This window comes from Phalacrocorax aristotelis, chromosome 9, assembly GCF_949628215.1.
Source record: "Phalacrocorax aristotelis chromosome 9, bGulAri2.1, whole genome shotgun sequence".
Classification (NCBI taxonomy): Eukaryota; Metazoa; Chordata; class Aves; order Suliformes; family Phalacrocoracidae; genus Phalacrocorax; species Phalacrocorax aristotelis.
The window spans coordinates 32,850,641-32,877,842 of NC_134284.1; the positions used below are offsets into that span (position 1 = coordinate 32,850,641).

Genomic DNA, 27,202 nt, shown 5'->3' on the forward strand with positions numbered 1-27,202 from the left:
TTCCTCCTGTGAAATTCCATCTGGTTAACAAACCTATCTGGAGAAAGAGGCTCTCTCAGGACCGGACAGTCTGACTGAGACAAAGGCGCCAACAGTCCGAAAATTCAGAACCTCTTTCCAGCTCCCTGCCAAAGCCACCCTGGGTAACTTCAGTAGCCGTTACTACGTGGCTCCCTACACATACAATGAGAATATGTACCCATTTTAAAAATTTCTGCCCAGCATATTCTAATACTGCTGTTTTAAGAAAAATTAGATGCAAATGGAACTTGTGCAAAATCCCACAAACAGCAAAGAAGTGATTTCACAGAAACCCAGACTGGTGGGGGTTGGAAGGGACCTCTGGAGCTCACCCCGTCCCACCCCCTGCGTGAGCAGGCACCCCCAGAGCAGGGGCACAGGACCACGTCCAGCCGGGGTGTGAATGTCTCCAGGGAAGGGACCCCACAGCCTCCCTGGGCAGCCTGTGCCCCTGCTCTGGCACCCGCACAGGGAAGGGGTTTTTTCTCATATTGAGGTGGAACTTGCTGTGTTCCAGCTTGTGCCCATTGCCCCTTGGCCTGTCATTGGGCACTATTGAAAAGAGCCCGGTCCCATCATCCTGACACCCGCCCTTTAGATATTTATAAGCATTATAAATATCTAAATATTTATGAGATCCCCCCTCGGCCTTCTCTTCTCCAGGCTGAACAAACCCAGGTCTCTCAGCCTTTCCTCATAAGGGAGATGCTCCAGGCCCCTGAGCATCTTGGTAGCTCTCCGCTGGACTTGCTCAAGCAGTTCCACATCCTCCTTAAACTGGGGGGCCCAGAACTGGACACAGTGCTCCAGATGTGGTGTCAATTTAGTATCTTTTTCTTTCCTACTGCTGTCCTTCAAATCAAAGCTCTTTGCTGCTCCCCGTGAAGGTCAGGTACATTACGCTTCCTGAAGATACACACTTGCGTTTGCCTTTGTTATGCTTTTCTTTCACTACTAATTACTAGTGTAAATTTTAACCTCTGTTGAAATAATGGCTTGTTATTATTGTTCCAACACCTTTGCTTCTCCTGCCTGATCTGTTCAAACTGATAAAGCAAGAGAAGGTTTCTGAAACACGAGCAACCTGATGGCAGAGCCAGAAACAAGGGGAGGTTTTAACTGGGTGTTGCTGAACTTACATAGCAGAGAGAAAATAAAAACTCATTTGTATCCACATTGCTGGTATACTTTATGGAAAGAAAATAAAAACTAAAACGAGTTGGGAAAGTTATCTTTTCTTACCTTATGTCCTTGCATGCAAATGTCTGAAGTTTTTTCCAGCTTTCAGATATATGCTAATCCAAAAATAGTAAGTCTGACAAAGATCTGACAGTTCTTTGTATCAATTGCAGGAGGTGGGGGGAGAGTCTGAATTCTCTTACAGCCCTGTTTAACAGTTCTAACAGCCTTTGATCTCATGATCTTAATTTTATATATATTTTTTTAACTTCCTAACTAAGCTTGAAATAACATACATCATTCTGAGAAAAACTGTAAAAGATTAGAAGGCAGAAGAGTGCGAAGCCTGCCAAGAGGGTGCTTTATTTTTGATTGCTCTTGCAAACATGATACCTAATCTCTTATTATTAAAAAAAAAAAATCCCAATTTAGTATAATCACAATTGCTGCACCCTCAACAGCTTAAACTTCTATTCAAGGCATTGGAAAACACTGTGGAATTTATTTTATGTCAACAAAGCAGAAACAAGGGGATTAAGGTAAAGTTAGAAATAAAAGATCTATTAGGGCTTCTTGTTGATTCTGCCTCTAAGTACAGTTATACGTATTATAAAGTTAATCTTCTTTTCCCTATAGTATTTTTAAATGTCATAAGAGACTAATTTTAACATCTACTGAGAAACCTGGCTCACTGCTATGCTTCTTGCCAGAAAGCTAGAACTAGGAAATCAGTCACACGCCAGAGGCTTTGCCAGTGCCTTTTCTTGCAGCTTTAGCGTTCCGCCAGAACAGTAATGTGAGCTGTTACTGGGGCGTGTCTGCCTGCTGGGTACTAGCGCACAGTAAGCACGCAGAAAGAGGAAGTACCGATTCCCTATGTCTGTCTGTTAGAATGGGTTTCCATGTTTCGTGCGACCATACCTTCAGTCTTCCATGCAATATTTTTGCCATCCCTGCGAGGTCAGAGCAGCCAGCGAGCACGCGGTCAACAGCTGCCCTGAGGCGCAGACGGTTCGGAGCTCGTCCATCACCTGCACGTGCTGAGCGCGCGTACGTGCCTGCTTAAGATCTCACATGGTTTGTAGACAGAGGTTAGATATCTGCATAAGATATAATTCATCCTATTATTTCACTGAATTTAAAATTTGCTTCTGCAAATATTAAACTTGGAAGGTAATCTGAGAAAATGTGACCCGTGTTATTTCCTTTTAAATGAGTATTGCTTTTTATTCATAGCTATTATAAGATTAACAGAAAAAGTTAGCTCTGGAAAAAGTCTTTACAATGGTTTATGGAGATTAATTTTTCCTATTTAGGTAAGTCCAGACATTTACAAGAACAATCACTTAAATAAAAATAGAATATAAAGCCTATGTTTAAAACATGGCCTTTATTAATGCTGTCTAGCGAGCTCCATATTTATCTTACATTGAAATAGTTCTGCTTTGCTTAAGAAAAGACAGAAAAAGTGCATTTACAAGAGTACTTTTTCTTTAATTTCCTGCGAAAATGGAAGGAATTGGAATCACAAGTTGACAAATGGTGTAAAATGAGATTTCAAGAAACATCCATTTTAGTAATGCTACGCCATCACTAGTGTTTCGTTCTGACCTTCTGCCGTGTGAACCAGAATATCCTGATATACAGTCTAGAGCATCTATGTTATTACTCTACAGCATATTAAACACAGAAAAAGGGGTTAAGAACCCCTTTCAATGTACAAACATGAATAAAAAAATTGATAAAAAAATCACTTTTATACATAATGTATATGCAAATTGTTTTAAATACATGGTTTCGGAGAGTTATTTACAAACTGTATCCGTCTGTGGGACAATCCACAGACAAAGCATACACAGTTGCTTTACTTTATCGTCGCATCTCAACTTTGGGAGATATAAATTCTTTCGGCAGTATAGCAAACGTAAGAACTTGTGACAAAGTATCTTAAGGGCAACCCAATAAATTTTGTTCCTCAAAACAATATAAGTACTAGGACTGCCAAAGTTTCCAAATAAAGTCATCCTTTAATCCAGATGCCCGCTTACAGATCTCCTATGGTGTGGAGGATGCGTAGACAGACCCATCTGAAATACAGGCGTGGCCACTGGATACAACCTCCTTAAGAGCCATAACTGATAAGCATGTTTTATCGAAAGAGTGAACTAACCTAGAATTTTTTTTCCGATTTTATTAATATTTTAAAAAATACATAAAAATACAACATCCAATGTCTGAATAAATATATTTAACAAGTTGCAAGATACCTTATTTTACACAAAAATTTCAGCTTTAGAAATCTTGTTAAATAACTTCATTGTTGTTATATATTTCATTTTTCGTCTTTTTGTAACAAAATAAAAACTCTGAAATTACATAGAAAAAAGACAAAATATTTTTGTCAAGGGATAAGATAGTCCACTGAAAACCTATTCACAATTCCACTGTAAACATTAATAAACATTAAAATATTTGCATAATTGTGTGCTCAAAAATCCTATAAAAAGTGGAAGACTTATTACAACTGTAGTTTTCAGTCAACTACACTTCCTTTCACAATTTATTTTGTCCCATTTACACCTTTAGAACTGGGCACATTGCTGAACACATACTTTGGCAGTTCTGTATAGCAAGTGCTTCCACAAAGAGGAACTACTCACCAAGAGTTACCGTACAGCTCGGTGAAAGTGCAGCAGTTACTCACTTCTTTTCGATAATACTCTGGTGTCTGCTCGGTGCACTTGCTTTTCTAAGATCTCCCTAGAACACCTGAATGCTTCATTGGACATAACTTTTCAAATTTGATAAGTGCCCTTTCTCTGCATTAACAAAAAAGAAAAAAAAAAAAAGAAGAAAAAAAAACAAACCAAAACTGAACACAATGACAAGCATGTCACATTGTGCCTACAAACCTTCAGTTACCAATGAGCTTAGTTTCTCTGAACAGTAAATTAAACAAAAGAAGAGGGTAGGAGGGGAGAACAGGTACAGTCCAGCAGTGGAAGTGTGTACAGAATATACTTGGCAATGTCAAACCAGTTGAGTGCTTTCTGTGGCTGAATTTCAGGATTTATGTCCATGGCAGCAAGTTGCTGGCAAGGCAGAGAAATGTGTATCACCTGCATTCTACAGCAAGCACATTTTGTGGAGGAGAAGATGATGATGGACTCATTCCAGTGTCTGATGAAGCAGATGACATGGATGCTCCTGTATGTGACACTGAATATACAGAACAACAGATCAGCATCAGATTATCAAAGTACATGTCAGAATGAAGGCTTCCTTCATTAGTAGGTTGTTTAAAAGACCTCAAAGAAGTGGCACAGTCACAGAAAACCAATACGGATTTTCTGTCAATTGCTTTCACTGCTATTTCACATAACCTGGACGAGTAACCTTACCCCTTCTGCGTCACAGACCAACTGAAAAAATCAGTCAGGTGAGTTATTACGCTGACTGAAAACTCAGACCGAGCTTGGACTAGGAAGTCCAAGTTTCCAATACACAGTTCTAAAATAGTCCGTGAATGTTTTTGTGAAGTTCAAGTTCTGAAAAGCCACATATATTCTTTCTAAATATGTATACATACAAACAGCAATAACACTTTTTTTTTTCCCCAAAAATACTGTCAATTGAACTCAAATTGCTTAGAGTTATGTATTTTCAATAAAATTAATTTCTTATAGGAAGCAAAAACAAATCTGAAAGTTACCTTCTCTGTCTTTCTTTTTTAATCGTTTTCTTCTCCTGTCTATGGTTGCTACCTCTGACTTCAAGGACATGTAGTATTTTCGTATTTCCTGTAGTTTTTCTTGTAAGAAGGAGATCCTTTCAGTGCTGCTCATATTGTCTAGTTCATCTTAAAAGTGAGAAGAAAAGAAAAAAATAGCTTCATCCACGTGATTTTAAACAAATGCAATTCTTAAGAGTATAGAAATTGCAGCATGAAAGATAACACACTTCCATAACTATGCCATAAAAGGCGCGTACCTAATTTAGAACCCCCAGATTTGTGCATTTTTCTTTCAGAACAAATTTTCTTGTAAATTCCCTCTAATCAAGTCACTTAAAGAATTCTTACTGAGCTGAAAACTCCATTTGTATACTCGAGGTGAAGCATTCTGGTGGTGGTGTTTCTCTCTGTGTTTATCCTTCTCTCCATCTTTGATGTGAGGTGAAATCACTCTTGCAGGTGATCGAGAAATCTTTTGTGGTTTGGATGCATTTAAGTGTTTTACAGGAGTACATTTACTTGAACTGTCCAGGACAGGAAGGTCTTCACTGTCACTACTTTGCCCTGCAGGAAGAGAAATGTATTTGGACTTGAAAAAAAAACCAAAACAAAAAACCCCTGACATTTTAAAAGTTGTACTTATAGTCAGAAAGATTAAGCAAAAACTCCTGCTTGCGCAGAAGATCCCAGAATGCAGACAAGAAAAACCATTATCAGAGTCAGTGTATATAATCTTATCAGACACAACATGCACCGAACTCTCAAGTGTACTGATCGTTAACGCAGGAGAAGTCACAGGCTGACCAGGCCTTCAGTTAAAAAACAGTAGCCGATTTTTTTTTTTCATAGAAGCAATAAAGCAGCTTATATAAAATACAAATATTAGAGCACTGATAAACTATCTTAAGTTACGTATTTGGGGTTCTAATATAAAGCAGACACTAGAATCCCTTTTTAAAAGATTAAAACTGTACTAGTATAGGTAGGTAGCACATGGTTGTGTAAATTTACCAAAAATTGCTTTACACACCTAAAGGAACAGTTCTGGAATATGACTAAAAGCATAAAAGCTTTAACAAGTAACAGAAAATTACAAGCTGATATATGCATATATTTTGGATTCCCACAATAACTGCCAAGTTTTACACGAGCATGGTAAAGATGTCTGAATATTGTATGTCAGGTAATTAGTATTTTAGTTTGATATTTAAAAGCTCTAACACTGCTGCCACAGGGCTTAAAGATACTGACCCATTCAATACAATGATCACCAAAAATGAGCTGCAGAAACACAAAAATCCAGATTTCTGTACCAAGTTAAAAGATAGTCACATACTTGAGATAAAAACACACAAGATTCCTCTCACTGAGAAGTTATTCTTTAGCATCAAACATTTTTTCTGTACTTCATAAATGCACTTTTCCCCCAAGAGAAAAACCTATTGGAAGACTTTACAGGGGATGCTTCTATTCAGGAGTTCCCCTCTCCCAGAATCATAACCAACCCAATATACAAAAATCAACATAATTGTAAATATTTCATAACTGCAAATACACACAGTTATTAAAAGTTTTCTCTGATGAAGTAATTAAAAATAGCCAAGAGTTTTCTCAGTAACACTGCTATCACGAAGCTGGTAAGTTGCTTCTGTTTATCAGCCAGTAATAATGATGAATAATAATGAAAAGCCCTGAAAAGGAAGTCTCATCCAACAGAAATAGTGGGTAATAGTGAGGACAGTGGGCCCTTACACATATTTATAGGTCAGCATAACCTTCCCCCTCTCCCCGCCCCAGGAATGTACCTGTTCCGTTCTTCTCATTTTTGGCTGCAGCACTTGTTCGCTTTGGAGTACGCTTTTGTTTTTTAGCCAGTGTTCCACTATTGCTATCACTGGGTCTTTTTTGACCTAAATGAGAAGGAAGAAAAGAGAAGACACCTCAAACACTTCTGCTACTAACAAGCTTTTTTCATAAGCGACAAAGAAATTCAAAAGCAGAAGACAAAACAAATCAGTCATTTTTACCAAAGTACCACCAGCCTTAAGACGACTTCAGGAATCGCGGCAGCAGAGAATGACTTTTCACAGGAAGCGCTCACCTTTCTCTCCGATCTCTCTCTCTTGCATGGCTATGCCACAATTGCTTGACATAGTACTGGCTTCAAATCCGTTAGCAGACTCGCTTTCACAGAGACCTTCTTGAGACTCTTCTGCCACGCTGTCGACTTCAATAGTCATGTCACTTTCGCTCTTGATACTGCGGGATTCATCCTGGCTAAGAGTAAGAGGTGAAGCCACTGAAAAGCCCGACTGGACAGCAGGGGGTAAGGCAGATGGATTTGAATTTGAAGCATTAGGGTCTGGCTTTTCCAATATTGCGTCCTCATTACTGCTCTTCTCCTTTTCATCCAAGTCATCCAAGTCTACTTCGTGGCAGAGCAAAGTTTCAGGACCAATCTGAGGCATTGCATCATCCTCATCTTTTAAGGGAATATTCTCATTTTCTTCAGATGGACATTCAAAGTTCTCATTCCTCAGCTCTTGACCGTGCTGAACTGATTCTGCCACCAGGGATGGCATTTCCTCATTTTCAGTCCTGAGGGACTCTTCAGCATTCAGCCCTCTACATTCCTCTGCTCCAGTACATTCATTGGTCCTCTCTTCAGATACAATATTTGGCACTTCCATCTCACTCTCTCGTCGATTCCTCTTCTCAGGTGACGCCTGCTCCAAAGTTTTCCTTTTCAAAAGCTTCTTATCTTTTGTAGAAGGTTCTGTTTCACTTTCAGTAGTGCTGGAAATCTCTTTACAGTCCAAGGAAGACATCTCTAATCTTTCAGGTTCTGTAAGAGATTCATTTGCCACCTCTTCTTGGCTTCCTGGTGCAATCTTTGCATTCTCTAAACAGGGATCTTTTGTCTTGCTCCTCCTCCCTTTTCCTTTAGGTGATTTTTCAGCCTCTCTTTTGATTTCTTCCATTTGTTCTGTTTTATTTCCAAAAATCTGAACAATTTGTTCACTTTCTTCAACTTCCAGTTTCAGTGTTTCTAACGGCTGTACTTGAGTCCTGTCATTTTCTTTCAATGCATGAGGAATCTTTGGGTTTTCTTCATCTAGCTTCTCATCATGTAGTTTTTCACTTTTTTCCAGTTCTGAAGTTTCTGGAGAAAATTCTTCATTCAAATTCTTTTCAGATGATTCATCTGCTTCACTGTCAGATGAGCCAGAGTCTGCAAAAAAATTTTAAAAAGGAAAAAGCCCCCGTATACATCAATTTCAGCACATTTTCTTATTTCAGCCACAGAAAAACGTTTTGCCAGTAATCTATGGTATTAACATCAGTTTACAATAAACAATTTCAAACTTAAAAATTCTGTGTTATTCAATGCACTTATTACAGTTGATTTTTACTCAAAATGTTTCTGATACTACAATAATTGTGGTACTTCTACTATTTCCCAAGTAAGCCAATATAAAAAAAAATTACAGTTTACAGTAGCAACAATACTTATACAGACTCCCATGATTTACCTGGGCATAATGCCTTCTCCACCTGACGTTACAAGAACAAAAACCAACCTTCCTCCCCTCCATGCACCCCAAAAAGAAAAAAAAAAAAAAATCACAAAAAAAACCCCTTTCCACACCACATACATTTCATTGCCGAGCTATTTACGAATCACACACCATACCCAGAGCAAGCATTGTTACATTACCAGAAGATTATTCAGGGACTTGTACTAAAAGGAGACAGTGATTTCACTTCAGTTCTGGTTCACAGAGATTTAGGAATACCAAAAATATTGCTGTCATTTGTCTATAATTAACAGCTCTGCTGGATGATGTAGTACTGAGGTTGAGGACTTAATTACCACAGTAAAGACTGTCATTACACCACTAGATTTGGTCTGTTCAAGATTAGGACTGAAATGCTCTGGCTAAAGAATATGGAATGACTTGCACAGTCATTTCCACGCCATAGCTCTTCTCTGAGCAAGCTGTGCTCCTCAGCAGTGTCAGCTCAACTACTTCCTCAGTAAAACTCATATGGAGGAAGGAAAAACAAAAGGACAAAGTGAAAAATAAAAATCAAACCTCTTTTCTAAAAGGTACTGAAAAAACCTCAGAAGCACACACAGGACTGAGATCACTCGCTGTTTGATCCTCTCTCAGAATCAAACATTCCTGAGCTACGTCTCGTCTGCCTGTGAAGCATCGCTACAATCAAAATCAAAAGTATTAAATTTTACAGAGTAAGATCTGTGCCAAAAATGTGTTTTGTTATATTGCTGGAACACTGAATGGATAAGTAGGGCTTCAAAGCTGCTGACAGCACTGTGTTCACTGAAGTTGTCATATTAATGCACCGCATTACATCACTGTTTACATGCACTTCCATGCCAGGACACGAGTGCACCAGATGTACCTTCTGTTCCATTTGGTAATGGTGAGGAATCTGACAAGTTGTTCCGTGCACTTCTGGCTCCTGATTTACCTTCACTATTAGGTGTTTTGGATAAACTGCAAGATGTGTTTGCTGGAAGAGTAGATTTCAGAGGGGGTCGCCCACGCTTTGATTTCTGTTTCTCCTCATCCTTCTTCTCATCCTTTTCACTGTCCTCTTTGTTCTGAGGGAGGGGAAAAGAATTTTTATTAATATGTTTCATTGCTGATCATCAAACCTTTTCTCCTATTGCTCTACACTTCTATTAAAAATCTAGACTGTGGACTGAATAGGAAAGAATAGGAAAGAATAGGAAAAGAAGCAGTGATAGTTGTAAGTATTTTACAAGAAGAAACTTATGGAAATAACCATTACTTTTGTTTTTTTCTTCTGTTTTCTCTTTGGTCCTCCTTTGTCCACAGGCCAGATAATCCGATCGGCTTTCACCCATTCATCATATCTGAAAGTAAAAAGCAGCAAAATCTTATTACTGCTTATAAAGAAATTGTTTGCAATATGAGGATTAAAAGATTGAGTTAGAGGAAGCATGTATTAAGGAGAGGTAAGAAAGTGGAGCATATGTTTACAAACACATGCAGTATCTGGCATTAGAAAGAGGAATTACATTTCTAACACATAAAAAAAGTTATGGGATGGGGGAATGGAAGTGCCAACTTCCTGTCTCTTGCTGGCAAAGCACTAGAAGTCAGGGGACTCAGTCAGCTATAAAGCTTGTCAGTCATTTAACATGATATATAAAAGTCAGTTTTCACCACACTGTATGTCAACAGTAAAATACACCTTTTTTTTTTTAAAAAAAAAAAAGGGAAAGTTTTTCCATTATAGCAACAAACTGTATGAGATTCTGAAAAGCGCAGACACACTACTACTGCTCCTCAAAATTTCCTGAGTTACTAACAGAAAGAACACATATAAGTATTGGGGGGATACCCAACACATATAAACTTAGTGTAGCCACATAAAGAAATTTGCTTAGTTTACTTAGAAAAATGTGGCTTTGGCATGTCTCAAGTTATATAACAGAAGTGTTGTATTTTAAAAATTTGCCGATTTTGTGCTATTTTTGTTTACACAGACAACCACAATGCTCTTCACAACAACCAAAAAAAAAATCCATTTCTACAGCAGCATTGAATATAAAGCATGGCTGCCAAGACAAGCATTTGATTAATTTTTTTCTGTAATTCTTTGTTGCTTAGCCCTCTCTACACGTAACAACCGTTCTCTGTAAATCACAGTTAACTTTGAATACAAGAATAAATTTTGTTGCCAAAATTTTAGTGCTTGATACTCTTAATTGTAGATATCTTCACCATTATCAGTGACTCCCTTAACAGTCTCATGCTGCCAACACAGCTGACACAATAAATTACAGCGACACTCCTGTGAGGGGCGAGGATTACACACTTTAAGCAGGATGGAAACTTGGAAACATACAAGTAAGTATATTCTGAGATTTCAGTGCAATAGTGTCATACCACAAACAAAACAATTAAGATCAAAATACGTAAGAGTCAGATCCTGTTGTCATGTTGATAATTCAATTCAAAGCCATCACTAATTATTTATTTTCCTCTTAAAACAAAAATTCTTTTGCAAATAATCCTTTTAACAAAGAAATGAAAGGCAATTTGTTCTCCTCACCTTACATTCCAACCATAGTAATGAACTAAATATAAAACCTCTCCATCATCAATTTCTGTGCTTTTAATACTGGCTTCATAAATCTTCTGAGTCTTCCCACGTCCATATTTTACTTTCACTTTGGTTCCAGTCAGGCAGGGTTCTGCGTCCTCCTCATCCTCTTCACCTTCTGATTCTCCTTTGTTCTCAGTTTCCTCCCTGCAGTAAAGTGTATTTGAAATGCCCACTAATTAATGACAAAGTTTTAACATTTAACTACTGTAACCAAGCTACTACAAAAGAAAAAAGGCTGCAACAACACTTTTTTTCTCATTTTCTGCATCCTGCACTGCCTCCAAAGCTCACTTGGACACAGCTTTTTAAGTCGAAAACAGGATGTAGAGGGAATAGGGGTAAGTGCCAAAAATATCCAGAAAAATGATATATTAAACACAATTTATTAGGTGTAGAACTACCTCAAAGCATAAAGATTTTTTAATTAATATTTTGATATTACAAGAAGACGAATAAGTTAACTCATTGTTTGGCTCCTAAATAAGACATGAAATACTAGTTTCAGTTTTTAAAATAGACTTGATTTTGACAAACTATGTTTAAAAAAAAAAAAAATCTTTCTTCTAGTTTGCTTAACAGGCTGCAGCTTACTACCAGTGCACATAGTAACTCTGAATCACCACCACAGTGATCCTCACATGGATACAAACACCATTCCAGTGAAAAAAAAGCTGACTACAACCACATTTAACCAAGATTAAAAGTGCCTATGTAGCTCTTAGTAGCTATATTTACCTCTTCTTAGCTATACCGAATATTTAGATATTCTATTTAAACATATTTTCAAGACTTACAATCTAACCTATTTTTATATATAGTTCTCCTTTTTTAGGGTGACTTCAGCGTAATGCAAAAGTTACACTACAAAAATTTCACCAAGAAAGAAAATACTGAACAAGACTATGGGTTTGCTTTTAACGAGATAGATTTGCTAGCCTTCAGTGAAAGATGAACTATCTTCTTGTGGCAAACAATTAAAAGAAAGATGAGAAGCACCATCTGCACCACTTCAAAGTCTTTGATGCCTTAGTCATCTGGCGTACCTCTGCAACCTGCTGCACACCCACACTGAACCTTCATTTGAGGCATTTCTGCATGCTATGGTGCACTGCAAGACTTGTTGTGGTTTTTTTTGACAGCACAGTGACACCTTCTTTAAAATAGTTGTGTGTTGTTCCCACTCCTCACAGCTCTTTTAGAAGAAAATCTGCAATACTCCTATCAGGCTTTATTCAGTATCAACTTGTGTCCACACGACTTAGCCACAAGGACAAGAAAAACAAGATAGGAAAGCCAGCTGAAACAAGTACGGCACTGCCCTTGGCCACAGCCAAAGTTCGCTGAGAGGAGGTCTACTCGGGCAATAAATTAGTCACCTGCTCAGAATTCGTTTGTAATCAGGACTACAAATCTAACTCAACTTGCCAAGCTTAGTCTCCGGATGCTCTTTTCCCTTTGCCCTTCCATGTCTCTCCATCCCCTCCTCTTCAACCTACCTCTGGGTTTCATTCATACTCCCTCTTTCCTTTTCCTTTGCTTTAGTAGCTGATCCCTTTCCTGCCTGCCTACAAGCATCAAGGAACAGTAAAACCAAGCAAGCTGCAGGTTCCCCAGCCATCGCTGAACACTTAAGCCAAAGCATGGGAGAAGAGGGTCTCTCTTTTCCATTTATGTTTCAGAACAGTCTGCCCAAACAGTTGCTCACCATCCGTACAGCACCTGCCACACTTAGAGCCTGGTCTACTTGGTGTCTGTATGTACTAGTGTGATAAAACACCAGCATAACCTTGGTGAGGCCTTCGAGAAAATGAAAAACACTGCCTGGCATCTACTAGAAAAAGATGCTTCCATAAAGAACAGTAGACTCTACAAACTTAAAATAAAATCGTCCATCTCCTATCTGGCTGAGTCAATTAGGTTCTCAACTTCCACATTTTAGAACTGGTCAGCTCTCCAATTCTGTGTATACTGCTGCTTGGAGTATGGCTCAGTCACGACATGGACATACTTGTAAGAAGGTGATACAAGTTAATGTTTACCTCTCCCTCTGCCTCTCTTCCTCTTCGTCTGACTCTTTATCAGAATCCTCCTGTTTTTTAATTTTTTTCTCTTTTTGCTTTGGTGTAGTTTTTCTCCCTAGTGGAGTTTCATTTTCTTTCTTTTCTGCATTTTCAGGTGTTTCCTCTAGATCTTTGTTTTCTTTGTTACTGTCTTTTAATTTGTCTTGTGTTTTATCCTCTTCGCTATCTTTTTTAGCAGGGGTTGTATCACGGGCAAGTCGTCTTCGTCCCTAGAACAGAAATAAGATCTCTTTAGTGACTCCTGTCATTTGTTCTCTGTACTGGCTCTCCAAATCTCAGTTGAAAGTGAAACATACTATTCCTGTACAGAAGAAAGGCTGGAGGTAACACCAAAAAGCAAAATATTCTAAAATCTTAAGACAGTAACTTGAAGTCTTTTATTGAGGGGAAAAAAAACCACCCAAAATAAAAGACATTCTGCTTGGTTTGGAATAAAGGCGATGAGCTTCTGATTAACTTCTGGAGGATTTCAGGACATTCATGGACACTTGTGAGGTCTGTTATCATGATAGTAAGGGCCAAAATTCCTTGCTCAAGTACAGCAATACCATTAATTAATGTGCTTGTATAGGATTACTGAGAGAAGGCATCTTCCATTCAGCACTTCAATCCTGACAGACACCTGTTGATTTCACAGACAGAAATTTGTCAGCTTTAGAAAATCCCTAAGTATCACATTTTTAAAGGGTGCTTTGAGTAGCCAGACAACTGCTGTCTGGGACTATCTGCGACTGGTAACTTGGGGATATAGTACAGGTTCATCATTTTGCCATTAAAAGCCTCTTTATAGAGTCATTGCTTTGTAATCAGAACATTTAAAACACGTTATGAATGCAAGATTAATTATTTGGAGACCGTTCAAAGACAACAGTAATGAAGGCACTATAATAATGAAAATTCACAGTAGTACAATGGTAAATACTTTGTAAAAATAATAATTCATAAATAGATAGCTGTTGATTGGATTAATGAAGTTATAAAATACATTTTATATATCAAATAATATTTACATAATAACAAATTAACATAGACAATGATAAAAAAGACAAAAAATTCTTCCATTCCTTTATCCTCTCAACAGTTTTCTCCAAAAACAACAAAAAAAGAACAAACTAACAACAGAGCTAGTGTCATTCCAGGAAGTTCATTAAGGCTGATACAGCTTGGATAAACCACAGCATAGAAAGGAGGACAAAACTTAAGTGTTGCTCCCTCTGCTTTTGTCTACATACTCTAAAATTGCAGTGTTTTATTCACAGATAGATAAAAACCAACTCAGAGGAATGCATCTTTCTTTGATTCTTAAAGCTGTAGCAGTCTCTTTATATTCCTGCTTCTTGCCAGAAAGCTCCAGGTTCCATGTGCCTGTGGAAATTCTCACCCGCAACCAAGACCATCCTGCTGATACACAGCTCTCAGTAGCTCTCAAGCCCTCCCTGAATCAAAACGTGTCTGACATCCAACATAGCCTGAACAAATCTCATGGATGGTTTATAATGTGAAGAAATACTCAAAACTGATTCTGTCCACAGGTAGACCATAATTAACAGCTAACACCAACTCTGCATTCACAGAACCGTGTTTTATGCTCGTACAAGTATGCTAATTCAAACGTACAATCACTCCACAAGGGAAAACTCATTATGTAAACTGTTCACTATACAAAGAGCTTTTGTTAAGTACTAAATAGAAATCAGTCCAAACCACTTACCCTTGGGGATCTTAGTTCTATTTCTTCTTTTTCACTTTCACTGCTGGAATAATTTTCTTCTGCTTCTTTTTTAACTTCTGTTGGGGGCATTTTTTGTTCCTCTTTTACACTTTCCTCCATTGGTTCCACGTGTTTCTGTACGTCTTCTACCACTTTTGGTTCATTGTGATGGATGGTCCTAAACTGAATGTTTGCAGAACGGCAGTACTCTTCAAAACCATAAAGATACCTATAGATACAAATAAATTTCCATTTATATTTCATGGTTTATTTTCTATTTATTGAAGTGCATACAACCAATTTTCCTGCGCACAGAAAACCAAGAGAAGCAGTAACTTCAGAAAACAAACAAACAACAACAAAAAAGAACCCCCAATAAACAAAAAATAAAAAGCCATGAAGATTTTGAAATGAAACAATTATGCACACAAGTCAAATGGTGAGAAAGAATACACGCAGGTGCTTCCACAAATTTAACTTTGTCCCCGTCCAATCAAGAATTCATGACAGTAAAGCCTAAGAACATGTACGCTGTTTTGCAAATGCACAGTGACAGCTAAAATCAGCCTCGTCTTAGGATACGGGCTTACCAACGAGTTACCACAGCGTAACAAATTGCCATGCACCAGCTTGTTCTCTGGTAACTACCTGTGTGTGCACTCTAATCCAGTTATAGGTGAGAGAAATACGAACTAGCATATTCCTCAAAGAATAAACATGCAAGTTACAACGTCCTATCATGTGTCCATACAACATAATTATTTCCACTGTAACAGCTACCTGGTACATACTTACCAATCACTCTTTTAATGATAAATACTCTTCTCTGTAAAATACAGACCTTAAATATATGCCCAGTTCAAATCCCACTGAAGGTAGTCTGAGTATTTTCATCTTCATCAACATTAACATGAGCTGAGTCATTAGCCATCCCTATTCAATCAGCCAAATTTCCTTAGGTTTGAGTCAAGAGAACCTCATTCTTCTCTTTTCCTCAAAAAGCCCAATTATTTCTTGTCAAAATTCCAGGAGGAGAGATAAATTTAATTTTTATTTAGAAAATGAGCTTGAAAAGTTTAATTCCTAAAAGGTTTCCATTTCAAAAGTGAAAACACATCTGAAAACCAAGGGTCAGAATAAAAAATTTGTGCATTTTTTTCAATACAAGTGGTGATTTTACTACTTAATACTGTCACATCCACCATAGCAATGTACATAGTTATGCCCTAAAGCCATTATTCTACAGATTCCACAATGATGATATTTAAATATGCAATCTGAAACATGTCTATCAACATTTTTCAAAAAGTTAAAGAAACTGGTATAAAATTCTCCTCACTGCATGCATCATCTACAGACCGAGGACAGAGTCCGTTCTTGTTAATCACCATGAACTGCAAAGCTTTTTTTCGCCAAAGCTTTTTTAATAAATTTCATTGTCGTACTCTGAAATGCCATCATCACATGCTGAACGTGAATACTTCTTGATAAGAAAACAAGCAGAATTCTAATGTATTAGAGCAACAGGAACTTATGCAGCCCTGAGCACTCCATCCTTTCTTCCACCATTTCAATCCTCAGCACTGGAAAATGCTCAGAACTGTTCATTAACTGAAGAATGTCAACTACTGTTTCACTAAACTATTAAAAATTGCTAAAATATTGTACATGCTACTGAAAAAAAAAAAGAAGGAAAAATGTTTTCACCATTACACAATATGAGAACTTACTTTCTATAAGCAGTTTTTACATTGTAGGAAGCAGCAGAGTTCAAAATAGGAATGCCAAGGTCCATATAAATTTGCTTCCATACAGCACCACTCTCAATCTTTGGGAAAAAAAGAAAAAAGGGAAGTTTTCAGGTTTTGTTAACCAAGAACGTTAAGGAACGATATTTAACACAGCCCTCCATGTGTGATACAACCACAGCCTTTAAGAATGAGTAGATTTATTTAGTTCAGGAAACATCCAACACTTACTTTGTCACACCCACCCTGCTGATATACCAGCCTAAAAAGTTTGAAGAGATTAAGGTCCTTGTAGCCCAGAACAGGTGGTTTATTGATAGGAGTACCTAAATAAAACCAGAAATAAGAAGTTATCACAAAGAACAGAAAACTGCTTTTTCCACTCCTTTAGCACACATTTGATTATTACTATCTTCCTACATTTTAAAATCCGCATTTAATAGTTCTAAGATATGTCACAAGTCAGTAGTTTCCCAACCACCAGTTAAGGCTTCACCCTCTTTTGAATGTATCAGTTATTTCTGGGTGGTTTATTAGCATACTGGCACCAGCTGCTTGATAACTGTGATTTCTTGACCGCCTTTTCAGATTTGTGCAATAAACCCCATCCAACTGGCTGCCTCCCACTGTTCCTCTCTTGAGCGGGAGGGGCGGCCAGAATTGCAGGCAAGCTCTACAGAGCACCTGATGAGTGCTGGAATATAGCAATGTGTGAAGAGATTAACTTGAAGCACTGTGGTCTGAAAGGAAGGGGTAAGAAGCAGAGATGTTGGATTAGAAAAAGATACACAGAAAGGCAAATTGTCAGAACGTGAAAAAGCACAAAGACCTAACAGGAGGTGAAGATTCAGGACAGTTCCAGGAAAAAGAACGAACTCAAATCAGATGAGTGGCAATGATATAAAGAGCAATAATTAATTGCAAAAGCAGAAACCAAAAGTAGCTTGGGGCAAGTGGCTGCATATGTAGACAGTACTCCTGTAGCAGCAAGAAAGAATATCAAGCCTCTTCCCTGCTGCTTCTCATCTTCCTTCACCTTCATGCAATTACATTTAGAATCATGAAAGTAATTTTATAGGACTTTGGGAATACTGTCATGATTACACAAATCAAAACATTCATACTGAGAGAACATAATGTAGAACAAATCTGGTGGGGAACAGAAATCTTGCTATAAGGACAGGGAGGGGAAAAGACCCAGCCCTGAAAACGTCCCGCATATTGCTCTGTTGACATACTAGCTTAAAGAATAGCTTCTGGGGACTAAGTCTTCAAATTCAGTGCACAAATGTCGTCTTCTTTTGCATCTACGAGCCCCTGCCATGCTCCCTACTTGGTTTGTAGCCAAGAGTGCTTAGAAAATAGAGTGAGAAAGGAGGAAAACAGAAAAGGGGAAAGAACCAGGCTACTAGAAAAGATAGAAAATTGTGGGTTAGTCCAGCAGCACAGGGATTTTTTTTCCCCCAACATAGCCTCTTATTCCCCCAAGGCAGGTTATTCTCCAGAAATGCTGGTTATATACAGAAGGCCTGAAAATTATACTGGATGAAACTCCAGTACACTCTGCTATAAAACACTATCGATTTCTAAACCCATGATAAGAACTGGCAATACAGAACAGACTTGGAACTGTTCTTTTTATGTTTCTGTGGACTAGAACACAGCTTGTCAATAGGGATGTAGAACCTCTTTTACAAAAGTAATGTGATTCCCTGTCATCTTTGTGCGTGTTCACCCCCCCCCCCAGTTTTAAAGCCCAAGGGAAAAAAGAAAGGGGGAAATATTCAGACACTACATGCACTTTACATTTTACTTTTAGCTCTGGTTATTTCAAATTCAAGTACATCAACATTTTCTGCACTATGATGCTGCTAAAGAAATATAATTCAGGTAACTTTTGTCAAGGAAAAAGAAAGGAAAATAAAAGTAAAAAGGCAGTAGCTGCACTTGTAATCTGCCTCCACCAACGTTACTGCAGGATTAACGCAGTATTCGAACTGAAATAGCGAGTTCATGAGTAAAATGAATAAAACAAATATACTTTAAAAGATTAAACTCTTTCCAGGCTTGAACATCCTTCAAAAAAAAAAAAAAGAAAAAGGAGGAGGGGAGGACTGCAGCCAAGGAACAGAAAACCTTCCACTTTAGTGTCAGTCTCATCACAACCGCCAATGTGAATGGCTTATGCAACAACAGTTCTCCCCAGCCAGCAGGTATATCCTGCTCTCTATACACAGCACATGCACTTCAATACACATCTTATGCCAGGACTTTAGCTATTCCAATTTATAACAGTCTCACCTAATTCTGTAAAGAAAAACATTTAAAATTTGCTATTTTCTTGCTCTAGCTACTGGACAAAGTAGAATCTTTTAAGTTGTCTCTTCAGGTGAGTATCACTGTTACATCGGCACATGATTAAGACAGTTCTGCAAGGAGACTTGAAGATGGCACATCTCCCATTCTCTGCTGGTTGAGTTTCACCATCCATGAATAACCTCCTCAGGTTCCAGCCTGAGAGTAACAGCAGCAGAGTTCCCAGCCACGGCTGTCACAACAAGAAATCAACCAAGAGCTTATTTAAGAGAGATTGTTAGCATAAAAAAGGTTTTGTGAAAGCAAAACAAAAACAAAACACCTCAGGGAAGATTTGAGTTTCCTTTGTACGCTGTGCTTCAAAGTACTGGAACCAGATCTGCCACATGTGAAAATGGGTAAAAGTGGTTTTCCTCGCACCAGACTAGCTGTTATCCTTCTTCACTGACATGAGAACAGGCTTGTAATAACACCCATTACATTTAAAAACAATTTTAAAAAGCCATTTTAAAAAAGTGGACGAGAGATTAAATTAAAAAAAAAAAAGTCAATGTTACCTCTGTCTTCCATAAACTTGTAAAGCTGTTGGAGGAAGTTGTCCCTCTCTTCAGGATCAAGCTCTTCCTCAGGCTGTGAAAACAAATGCAGTCATAATGAAAACATGAAATATGCAAAATAACAATTTAGAACTAAACCCAAACCACTTCCCATTTGGCCCTGTACCCATAAAATGGTGAAATATGCAGAAAGCAAAATTTACTCAGGAGACTGAAGGGCGCTGCTCAGGAACAGGAAAAAGAAAATGCAGGTCAGGGAAACGCTCCATCAGAAATGACAGAAAGAATATAACTGTGATCCTCAAAACGAACACACTAATATACTTAACATATTGTTCTAACACAGAAAAGGTCTGTAATTCACAAGACTGAAGCAGTTCACAGGAACTTTGTTGGTTTTTTTGTTCATTTGTTTGTGGTTTAACTCCTCCTCCTTACCCCACCTATAGCTAAGGTTGCAGAACAATTCCTTCTCTAACCTTTCCTGGTTTTGATGCTCCAGACACTATTAGTTTTGTGATTAAGCTCCAACGCTTGATTTCAGCTCATATTTGGAAACACTTTCAGAGTCATTTCCATAATTCCCTGAGCACATATCTCCATAATTATAAATTCCTTAGTTTCATCTTTACAACTTAAATCCTCAGAGATAAACACTTATAAACTTTATGGTAAGCATTCCACAGTATGAAATAAAGATTTTATTTTATTCAGGTGGAAACCATGAAAATAAAGTACATTTGTCAGGGGGAGGGAAACAATTTCTACATATCTACGTAGACTTCATGGAATTCTGAGATGCCAGCAGAGACTGGGGGGTGGGGGGGGGGTGAGGGGCCAGAATCTCTTCCCTGCAACGCTTTACGCATGCCACTTTCTTCCTGCCAGCCTGGCAATCACAGGGACTGCTGGTAACGCAGTTTGCACAAGGAAGACCGCAGCTGTCTTGAAAGAAAGACGTACAGTACGTGGAAAAAAAAATCCTATCATTACGTTATTAAAAATAACATAAAAGTCACAAGCAGTTCCAGAAGGAAACCAGAATAGCAATTTCAATTTCAATCGTCTCTGCATTCTGTAAACTTTAAGCTTCAAGGCAGGAAGACAGGCAGCAAAATATAAATGTACGTGCTACTGCCTTGTTAACAAGAAAGCAATCTGCCCAGCATCAGAATGAATTTCAGCCCTGCCTGCTTCAGTGAATTCTGAGCTTCAAAGCCCAACAGGGATCATCTACAATCAGGAAGAGACAATCTCTGGTTTTTATTTTCCTATTTTTTCTTGGGAAATAATTTGAGGAAATCGAATAATCACAACATTGTAAAGCATCAGTTACCGTTTGTTCATACTACGTATTATAGAGATTGTAACAAGCAAAAGAGTTATCTATAGAATTATTATGTTCTTCCAGGTTAAAAAAATGAATTATTGCTATAGAAACCACAGCTTTTTTCTCTCCATCTGGATTGCAAACCAACTTCAGCATCGAGAAATTTCTACAGTGTACTGTAATGTTTACTGATTAAAGGCAATGCAACTCAAACCATGCAAACTAAATACATCTAATAACAGTAAACATTCAGAAATATTTCTGAATAGTTGAATTCAAACCATTTATTTTATGCAGGCACAATGCCAAACCAGAACTGTAGGTCAGAACAGCAGAAATGTAGGTTAGAAATAGCACCCTTGCAGACAGAATGTTAACCGTTTCACTGATACCAAGTATTTTCAGCTGGAGAAAAGTAAAAAGAAAAGATTAAAAGCACTTACGTACTTATATAGGACCAGGGTATAAAACCTGACTGCAATATTCACCCACCTACGAGAGAGATCCTGAATCCTGTACCTACTTCTCCCTGTTGATTGTATATGAGGTAGGTTGCCACCCCTTGACAAAGACAGTCTGAACCATGGTACCAATGCCAGAGTAGGCACCAAATCCTTCGGAGAGCTGGCTCGAACAAGACCTGAATAACTGTCACCAGGGAATAAGTCATGTGTCAGCTACTTCAAAGTCTTTTTTTGCTACTGGACAAAATGAGAAAGAACAATCCCTCACAGATATGCTTACTGAAACTTTAAGGTACATAGATTTTTATTAGAGGTCAACATTATCTATTTGTAACTAGACATAATGAATACCGATGAGTGTCTACTGTTCTGATTTAGAGTTGAGTTTTATTTTAGATGCATCAGCCATCATCTCAGCTGCTCTATCTGCAACCTTAAATCTGCACCCAAAGGGAAGAAAACACCTGAGAAGTGTTGATGCCACAACCTGCAATCACCATCAGTGAGTGACTGGAGAGCTAAAAGTCCCAGCACCTCTTTCAGCAGGCACCGGGAGGGGTGCTGCTACCCTCCAAAACTCACTTCTATCCAGGCACTTATAGAATCATAGAATCATTAAGGTTGGAAAAGACCTCTAGGATCACCATGCCCATTTTAGACTGGGAATAAGTAAGTTCACAGTGACAATTGTTCAAAATCAGTCTTAAGTGAGTTCTGTCTCTCCATTTCGTTTTTTTCCTATACAGATGTTAGAAGGAGGGGAGACTCTAGGTAAGGATAGGTCCGAGAGAGGGGCAAAACAACATGAAATTTTTAAGTGGCAGGAGTTCAAAATTGAGACCTTTCTGTTGTTCATCCAACACCCCTAACTAAATACATAATCACAATTTTTTTTGTTTGTTTCAGAGCAAGAGGCTGAATTTAATTAAAAAAAAAAAATCTCCAAGATGCCCTTTTATGCTTATAATTAAAAAGCTGAAATTTTATGGGTTTGAGACTTTTTTTCCTCCATTCTGACTAACCGGCCACATCAGTTATAGATAACTGTAAACAGTAAAGCAATGAAATCAACGATGAACACAGGATCTCCATATAAGGGACATAACTAATTTTCTTATTGCCTTCCAAGTAATAGTAACAGTGTTTAAGCATTCTGTAAAATTATTTTGGAGAACAACCACCAGCAAATAAGCACAACGTAAAACCCACAGAAACTTGTAGAAAACTTGTAACTGGCTTTGCTTGTTTGGTTTCAAGCCACTTTATTCACCATGAGTTTTGCCTCTGTCCGTAGCATGACTTTATGCTAGAATAGCTCTGTTATCCTGACTCATCTTTTACTCCTCAGAAAGATGTCAAAGCTTCTGTGGATGCTAACCTGTAGAGCTGAGTGGGAGCGCAAAGGATGAAACGGTTGATTTTACAAAACAAAGAATGAGTCTCTACTTACAAACACGTACACCATATACTCAATCAATACTGGGCTAAGGTACCAGGGACAGATCTTCCTTTTATGTTATTAATAGACTGACAATACCATGACCTCTTCTGTGAAATAAATGCAAGCTAAGAGGAAGAACAACGTGTACAGGATTTGGAGTTCAGAACAGATATGATCAAGACAAGCTGCCAGAATTAGAGTTAACATAATGTTGTTGCTTCAGAGTACTTAAACGCGTTTTCATCACTTGCACATTTGCTTTCTGATGCCAAGTTTGAGCACTAATTACGGAAATGAAAAGAATTAAACTGATTGCAACAAGTTAACAGCTTTACACTGCGTTGAGATAAGAGTGGTCTTAAAATGTTGACTTCTACCAACAGGAACCAGGAATTCAACCATCTTCAACAATGACTCACTTTAGAGCTGTGCCTCAGTTTGCAACTTCTTCACGCCTCTGAGGAATATGCTGAGACCGCCTGTTAGCACAGAACTGTGAGCAAGAAAGTCCTTGTAAAGAACACTTGCGCATGGTATGACGTAGGCCATGCTTCACAGTAGCCAAAACTCCTACAAACGCATGCATGCACGAGAAGGACGATTAGCTGATCGATGTTTAGCTGTTTTTTAAAGACTATTCTGCATATTACACATCACAGCGGCTTAATTTTATTAATGTATCTAGACAAACCACTTGTTTCTGGATGCCATGCTTAATTAACTTTGAAATGACTGTATTCCTGTATTTAATTTTTAGAGTCAGCTTTTTCAATGTTATCTTAAAATACACATAGGTTGCAACAGAAATGGATGATTCACGTACCATTTTATGTGGTCTCCCTCAGTCGCTTAGAGAAAAGACTACATGGGGAACGAGAACTACTTTGAAGCAAAATGTGAACATTTTAATAGGGGACTATTGATCATTTGTAGGAATCTCAAGCCTCCTAAAAAAACGTCATGGATTTCATATACTTCGCCTTCCTTTATGAACTTACTGCTAATAAAATATATGGCAATGACTTATCATGAGAACCGAAACCCTTACTTATTTGCAGAATAGGTATATTATAAAATGCTTCTGGCATTTTTCCTGCTCAACAATGTAAAGCGGCTCTGACCGATGTTTCTTGATGCTGTTGATATCCCGAAGAAAATGGATTTTTCTGGTAAGTAATAACAATTAATCATGTGAGCCTGGCAAAACAGAATCGCTGTTCAGGAAAACACTGTTGTGATCCAAGAACCCTCAATACTTTAAATGAATGCACACTATTAAACATACTACAGATACATCCTTCAGGTGACTGTCAAAATGAAGACTAAGAGAAAATTCCTCTAAGCATACACCTGGAGGTGCTACAACTCTTTCTTCAATGAAAGGCATGGGGACCAAGCTAGTCAGGATTTTTTTCTGAACATTTTTTGCATGTTCAACTGCGGGGGAGGAGTGAAAGAACAAGAAGCTACTATTAAAGTGACATTGAGAGACCCTTCCAACTTATCTAAGATGGCATTATAACCAATTCTACAGGTAAGACAGAAATCCCTTTTTCCAGCTCTTGATATTATAAAAAGATACCATTTTGAAACTTGCAAAATTCAAACTCTAAAGAACAAATTCCTTACTTTTCTTCTGATCTTATGTGAATGTATCTACTAAGAACACATACTGAAAATATATTTCAAATAACTGCATGTTAAAATCTTGCATTGTTTGGAATCTGAATGGCCTACAGGGAGAATAAGAGGCAAAACCAAATGTTGCCTACATGTTCCCTGGTAAATTGGGGAATATTTGACTATTTAATCCTGAAAAACAAATAGGTATGATTTCTTCCCTGACGGAACAATTTAAATACAAGCAAATACAGTAGTGCATATGTATAACGTGATTTTTAATAAAATAAAAATTGGGTAATGTTCCAAAAGCTTCTACTTCTATGTGGAGATACTGGAGTGCAGATTCTTCTCATTCCTTTTAGCTGCAGTGCATTTTTTAACTGCCAAATGTACTCTCAAAACACAGTTAATTCTCTTATTCTGACACATTGAAAACTGAGTAAGAACCAAAAGCAACACCCAGATTTTTATCTGGATTCAAACCAAGTGCGTGATTCTTTAAATTTTCATTTGATACAGTTATTTTTCCTATTTTCCTCTTGATTTTTTCACTTTTTGTGACACAAGCAGTATCTGTTCTGGTATTCAAACCTCACATTGTGAATTAAAAGTAATCCTGAGTTGCAGCATATACTGCAATTATCACAAAAAATGCAACAACGTGAATGTGCTGAGCAACTTGATGTAACTCAATCCCTGTTAAAGTCAATGACAAGCCATTTGCACATTTTCCTCCTTCGTAGTCAACTCTGGACCAATAAATTCAGTTACCACCAACGAGGAGAATTAGCATCTCGGCACCACCATATTGGCTCCCACTCCTTAGCTTACAAAAGACATCAAAGAAAAACCATGTAAAGCCTGGAAAGCTTGTTGTACCAACCCTACCATGCTCTTAAGATGTCATGAAAGGCAGCACAATTAGAAAGACAGTCTCTGTCAAAACAAAGTTACAGATTTTAACCCAGCTACTGGAAAAATGGTAGGATCTATTATCACCAGCTACAGTAGGTCTCTCTGCTCCATTATCATTATAAAAGATCCTGTTTCAGAAAAATAGGATCCTTTCCCTTCCCAGAATTAAGACTCTTCTGACTAACTTTACACTCTCATTATATATTAAGTAGGTCTGTGTCCATTCGATCGATTTAATGAAGGCCTGTCATGCCTGGTCAGCAGCTGGGCAGGCCTTGACAGCAAAGCTGCCGTGCATTTCAGAAGACGGGGGCCGGGGGGGGGAAGAGATAAATTTTTCAAATCTCCCTCCCATCTCCAGTAATATAACAATTTGCAGGTCTAAACCAAAAGGTCCACTGAGAATATTCCGGCAGAGGATGGACAGAAGCTGTTTTGACCTTGATAAATAAAGGAGAAACTCTACAAAAATGTAAATGCAAAATTTGAGATACAAGGCAACACCATTCACTCGTCGATTCTTTCTGCAATTGGTATTACTACCTTTCTAAGGGAAAAGAAAAAAAATTATGATAAATTCCCTAAATGCTCTCAATTGTAACATCTAGCATGGCCCACAATTAGAATACATATTGTAACAGTTGAATCGGTAATTTGATTTAATGGGCTGAAATGACAGTTCTGCTCTGACATAATCTAAAATGATTAATATCTATCCTCTGCTACATACTGTCAGCATGAAGATGCTCACCTTATTTTCCATGCCTACTTGTCACCTGGAAATAACAGATTCTACAGCTTTTCCTACCAGCACAACTACCTGTCTGGAATCCTTTGCTTTACTACTCTACATATAGATTATTCTTTAAAAATAGCCTCTATTTCTTTTACAGGAATGCCTTTTCTCTTTCCTTTTTTTTTTTCTTTAAGCCACCAAGCTCCCCCCCCTTCTTTGTTTGAAACATACAGCACTTTTATGCAACACCCATGAAAAATTATATTAAAAATGGATACTAGAAACCTAGTATAGAAATCCTTAATTTTTAGTGACTGATATTCCGCAATTTTAACCAACATTAATACAAACAGACCAATACAGACTGCAACAGTTCACACCCTGCAAAATGTGGCCTATTCAGTCCTTTTCACACAAACGGAGCAAAAAACCCAGAGGATTTTATATTTTGCACACATTTATCCTTATATTTATCTAATCGTACCATTACTCTCATACAGACATACACTCCATTTTCCAGAGCACTGTTATCAAGGCATAAAATTAACACCTAAAAACAGATTCTTATTGTCTTTTTTTTTTTTTTTTTAAACCTGGAAAGATCTACCCTGGCTGCATGCTCCACCAGACAGTTCCCAGATCAGAAATCTAAGTCAAATCCGCATTCTTATCAACCATGTTAACATTACAGATTAAAACACAGAATCCTTACCTAGGAGCTGCATTCTTTCAAATGTAAAATGGTTTTACTTCCTTTCTATCTAATCTGCCCACTGCCTGGACATATTTCAGCCTGACTTCCAAATATTTAATGGCTTTCTCTCTCCCTGCACGCCATCCGCAGTTATACGGCATTACTTACATTCTCTTCCATATTAAAAAAAAAAAAATTAAAAAAATAATAATAATAAAAAAAGCCACCCCAGACATTACATGAAAGGCAAAGAAAAGAGACAGCCCATTTCAAAGCATCTGGCAAGCCTCCCCCTGGCCGCCAGCCAAGCCTCCGCGCCAGCGTCCGCCCCCCCCGACGCGCATGCGCGCTTCCGACCAGCCGCCGGTTGCCGTGGCAACGCTGTAGGCCGCCTCCACGGAAGAACGGCCATTCCGCGCTCGGGCCGACCGACCCACAGGCCGCGGGGGAGCCCGGGGGGAATCGCTGCTCAGCCTTCCACAGGAGAA

General features: G+C 38.1%; 1 protein-coding gene across 2 annotated transcripts in view; it reads right to left on the minus strand.

Moving 5' to 3' along the window:
- Window positions 1–2,673: 2,673 nt before the first annotated feature.
- Window positions 2,674–27,202, minus strand: part of ARID4A (AT-rich interaction domain 4A) — a 50,429-nt gene continuing 25,900 nt past the window's right edge. The window contains exons 12-24 of one of the 2 annotated variants that reach the window (XM_075104233.1): window positions 19,512–19,584; window positions 16,870–16,964; window positions 16,621–16,718; window positions 14,891–15,119; window positions 13,138–13,388; window positions 11,045–11,242; window positions 9,755–9,839; window positions 9,431–9,563; window positions 7,035–8,165; window positions 6,739–6,843; window positions 5,282–5,497; window positions 4,913–5,059; window positions 2,674–4,419 (exon numbers count right to left, since the gene is read on the minus strand). In XM_075104233.1, the coding sequence (XP_074960334.1) occupies window positions 4,316–4,419; window positions 4,913–5,059; window positions 5,282–5,497; window positions 6,739–6,843; window positions 7,035–8,165; window positions 9,431–9,563; window positions 9,755–9,839; window positions 11,045–11,242; window positions 13,138–13,388; window positions 14,891–15,119; window positions 16,621–16,718; window positions 16,870–16,964; window positions 19,512–19,584 (2,865 nt within the window). In that variant the 3' untranslated portion in view covers window positions 2,674–4,315. Of the gene's footprint in view, window positions 4,420–4,912; window positions 5,060–5,281; window positions 5,498–6,738; window positions 6,844–7,034; window positions 8,166–9,361; window positions 9,564–9,754; window positions 9,840–11,044; window positions 11,243–13,137; window positions 13,389–14,890; window positions 15,120–16,620; window positions 16,719–16,869; window positions 16,965–19,511; window positions 19,585–27,202 lie in introns of both variants that reach the window. The other variant, XM_075104232.1, reaches the window with a different exon arrangement.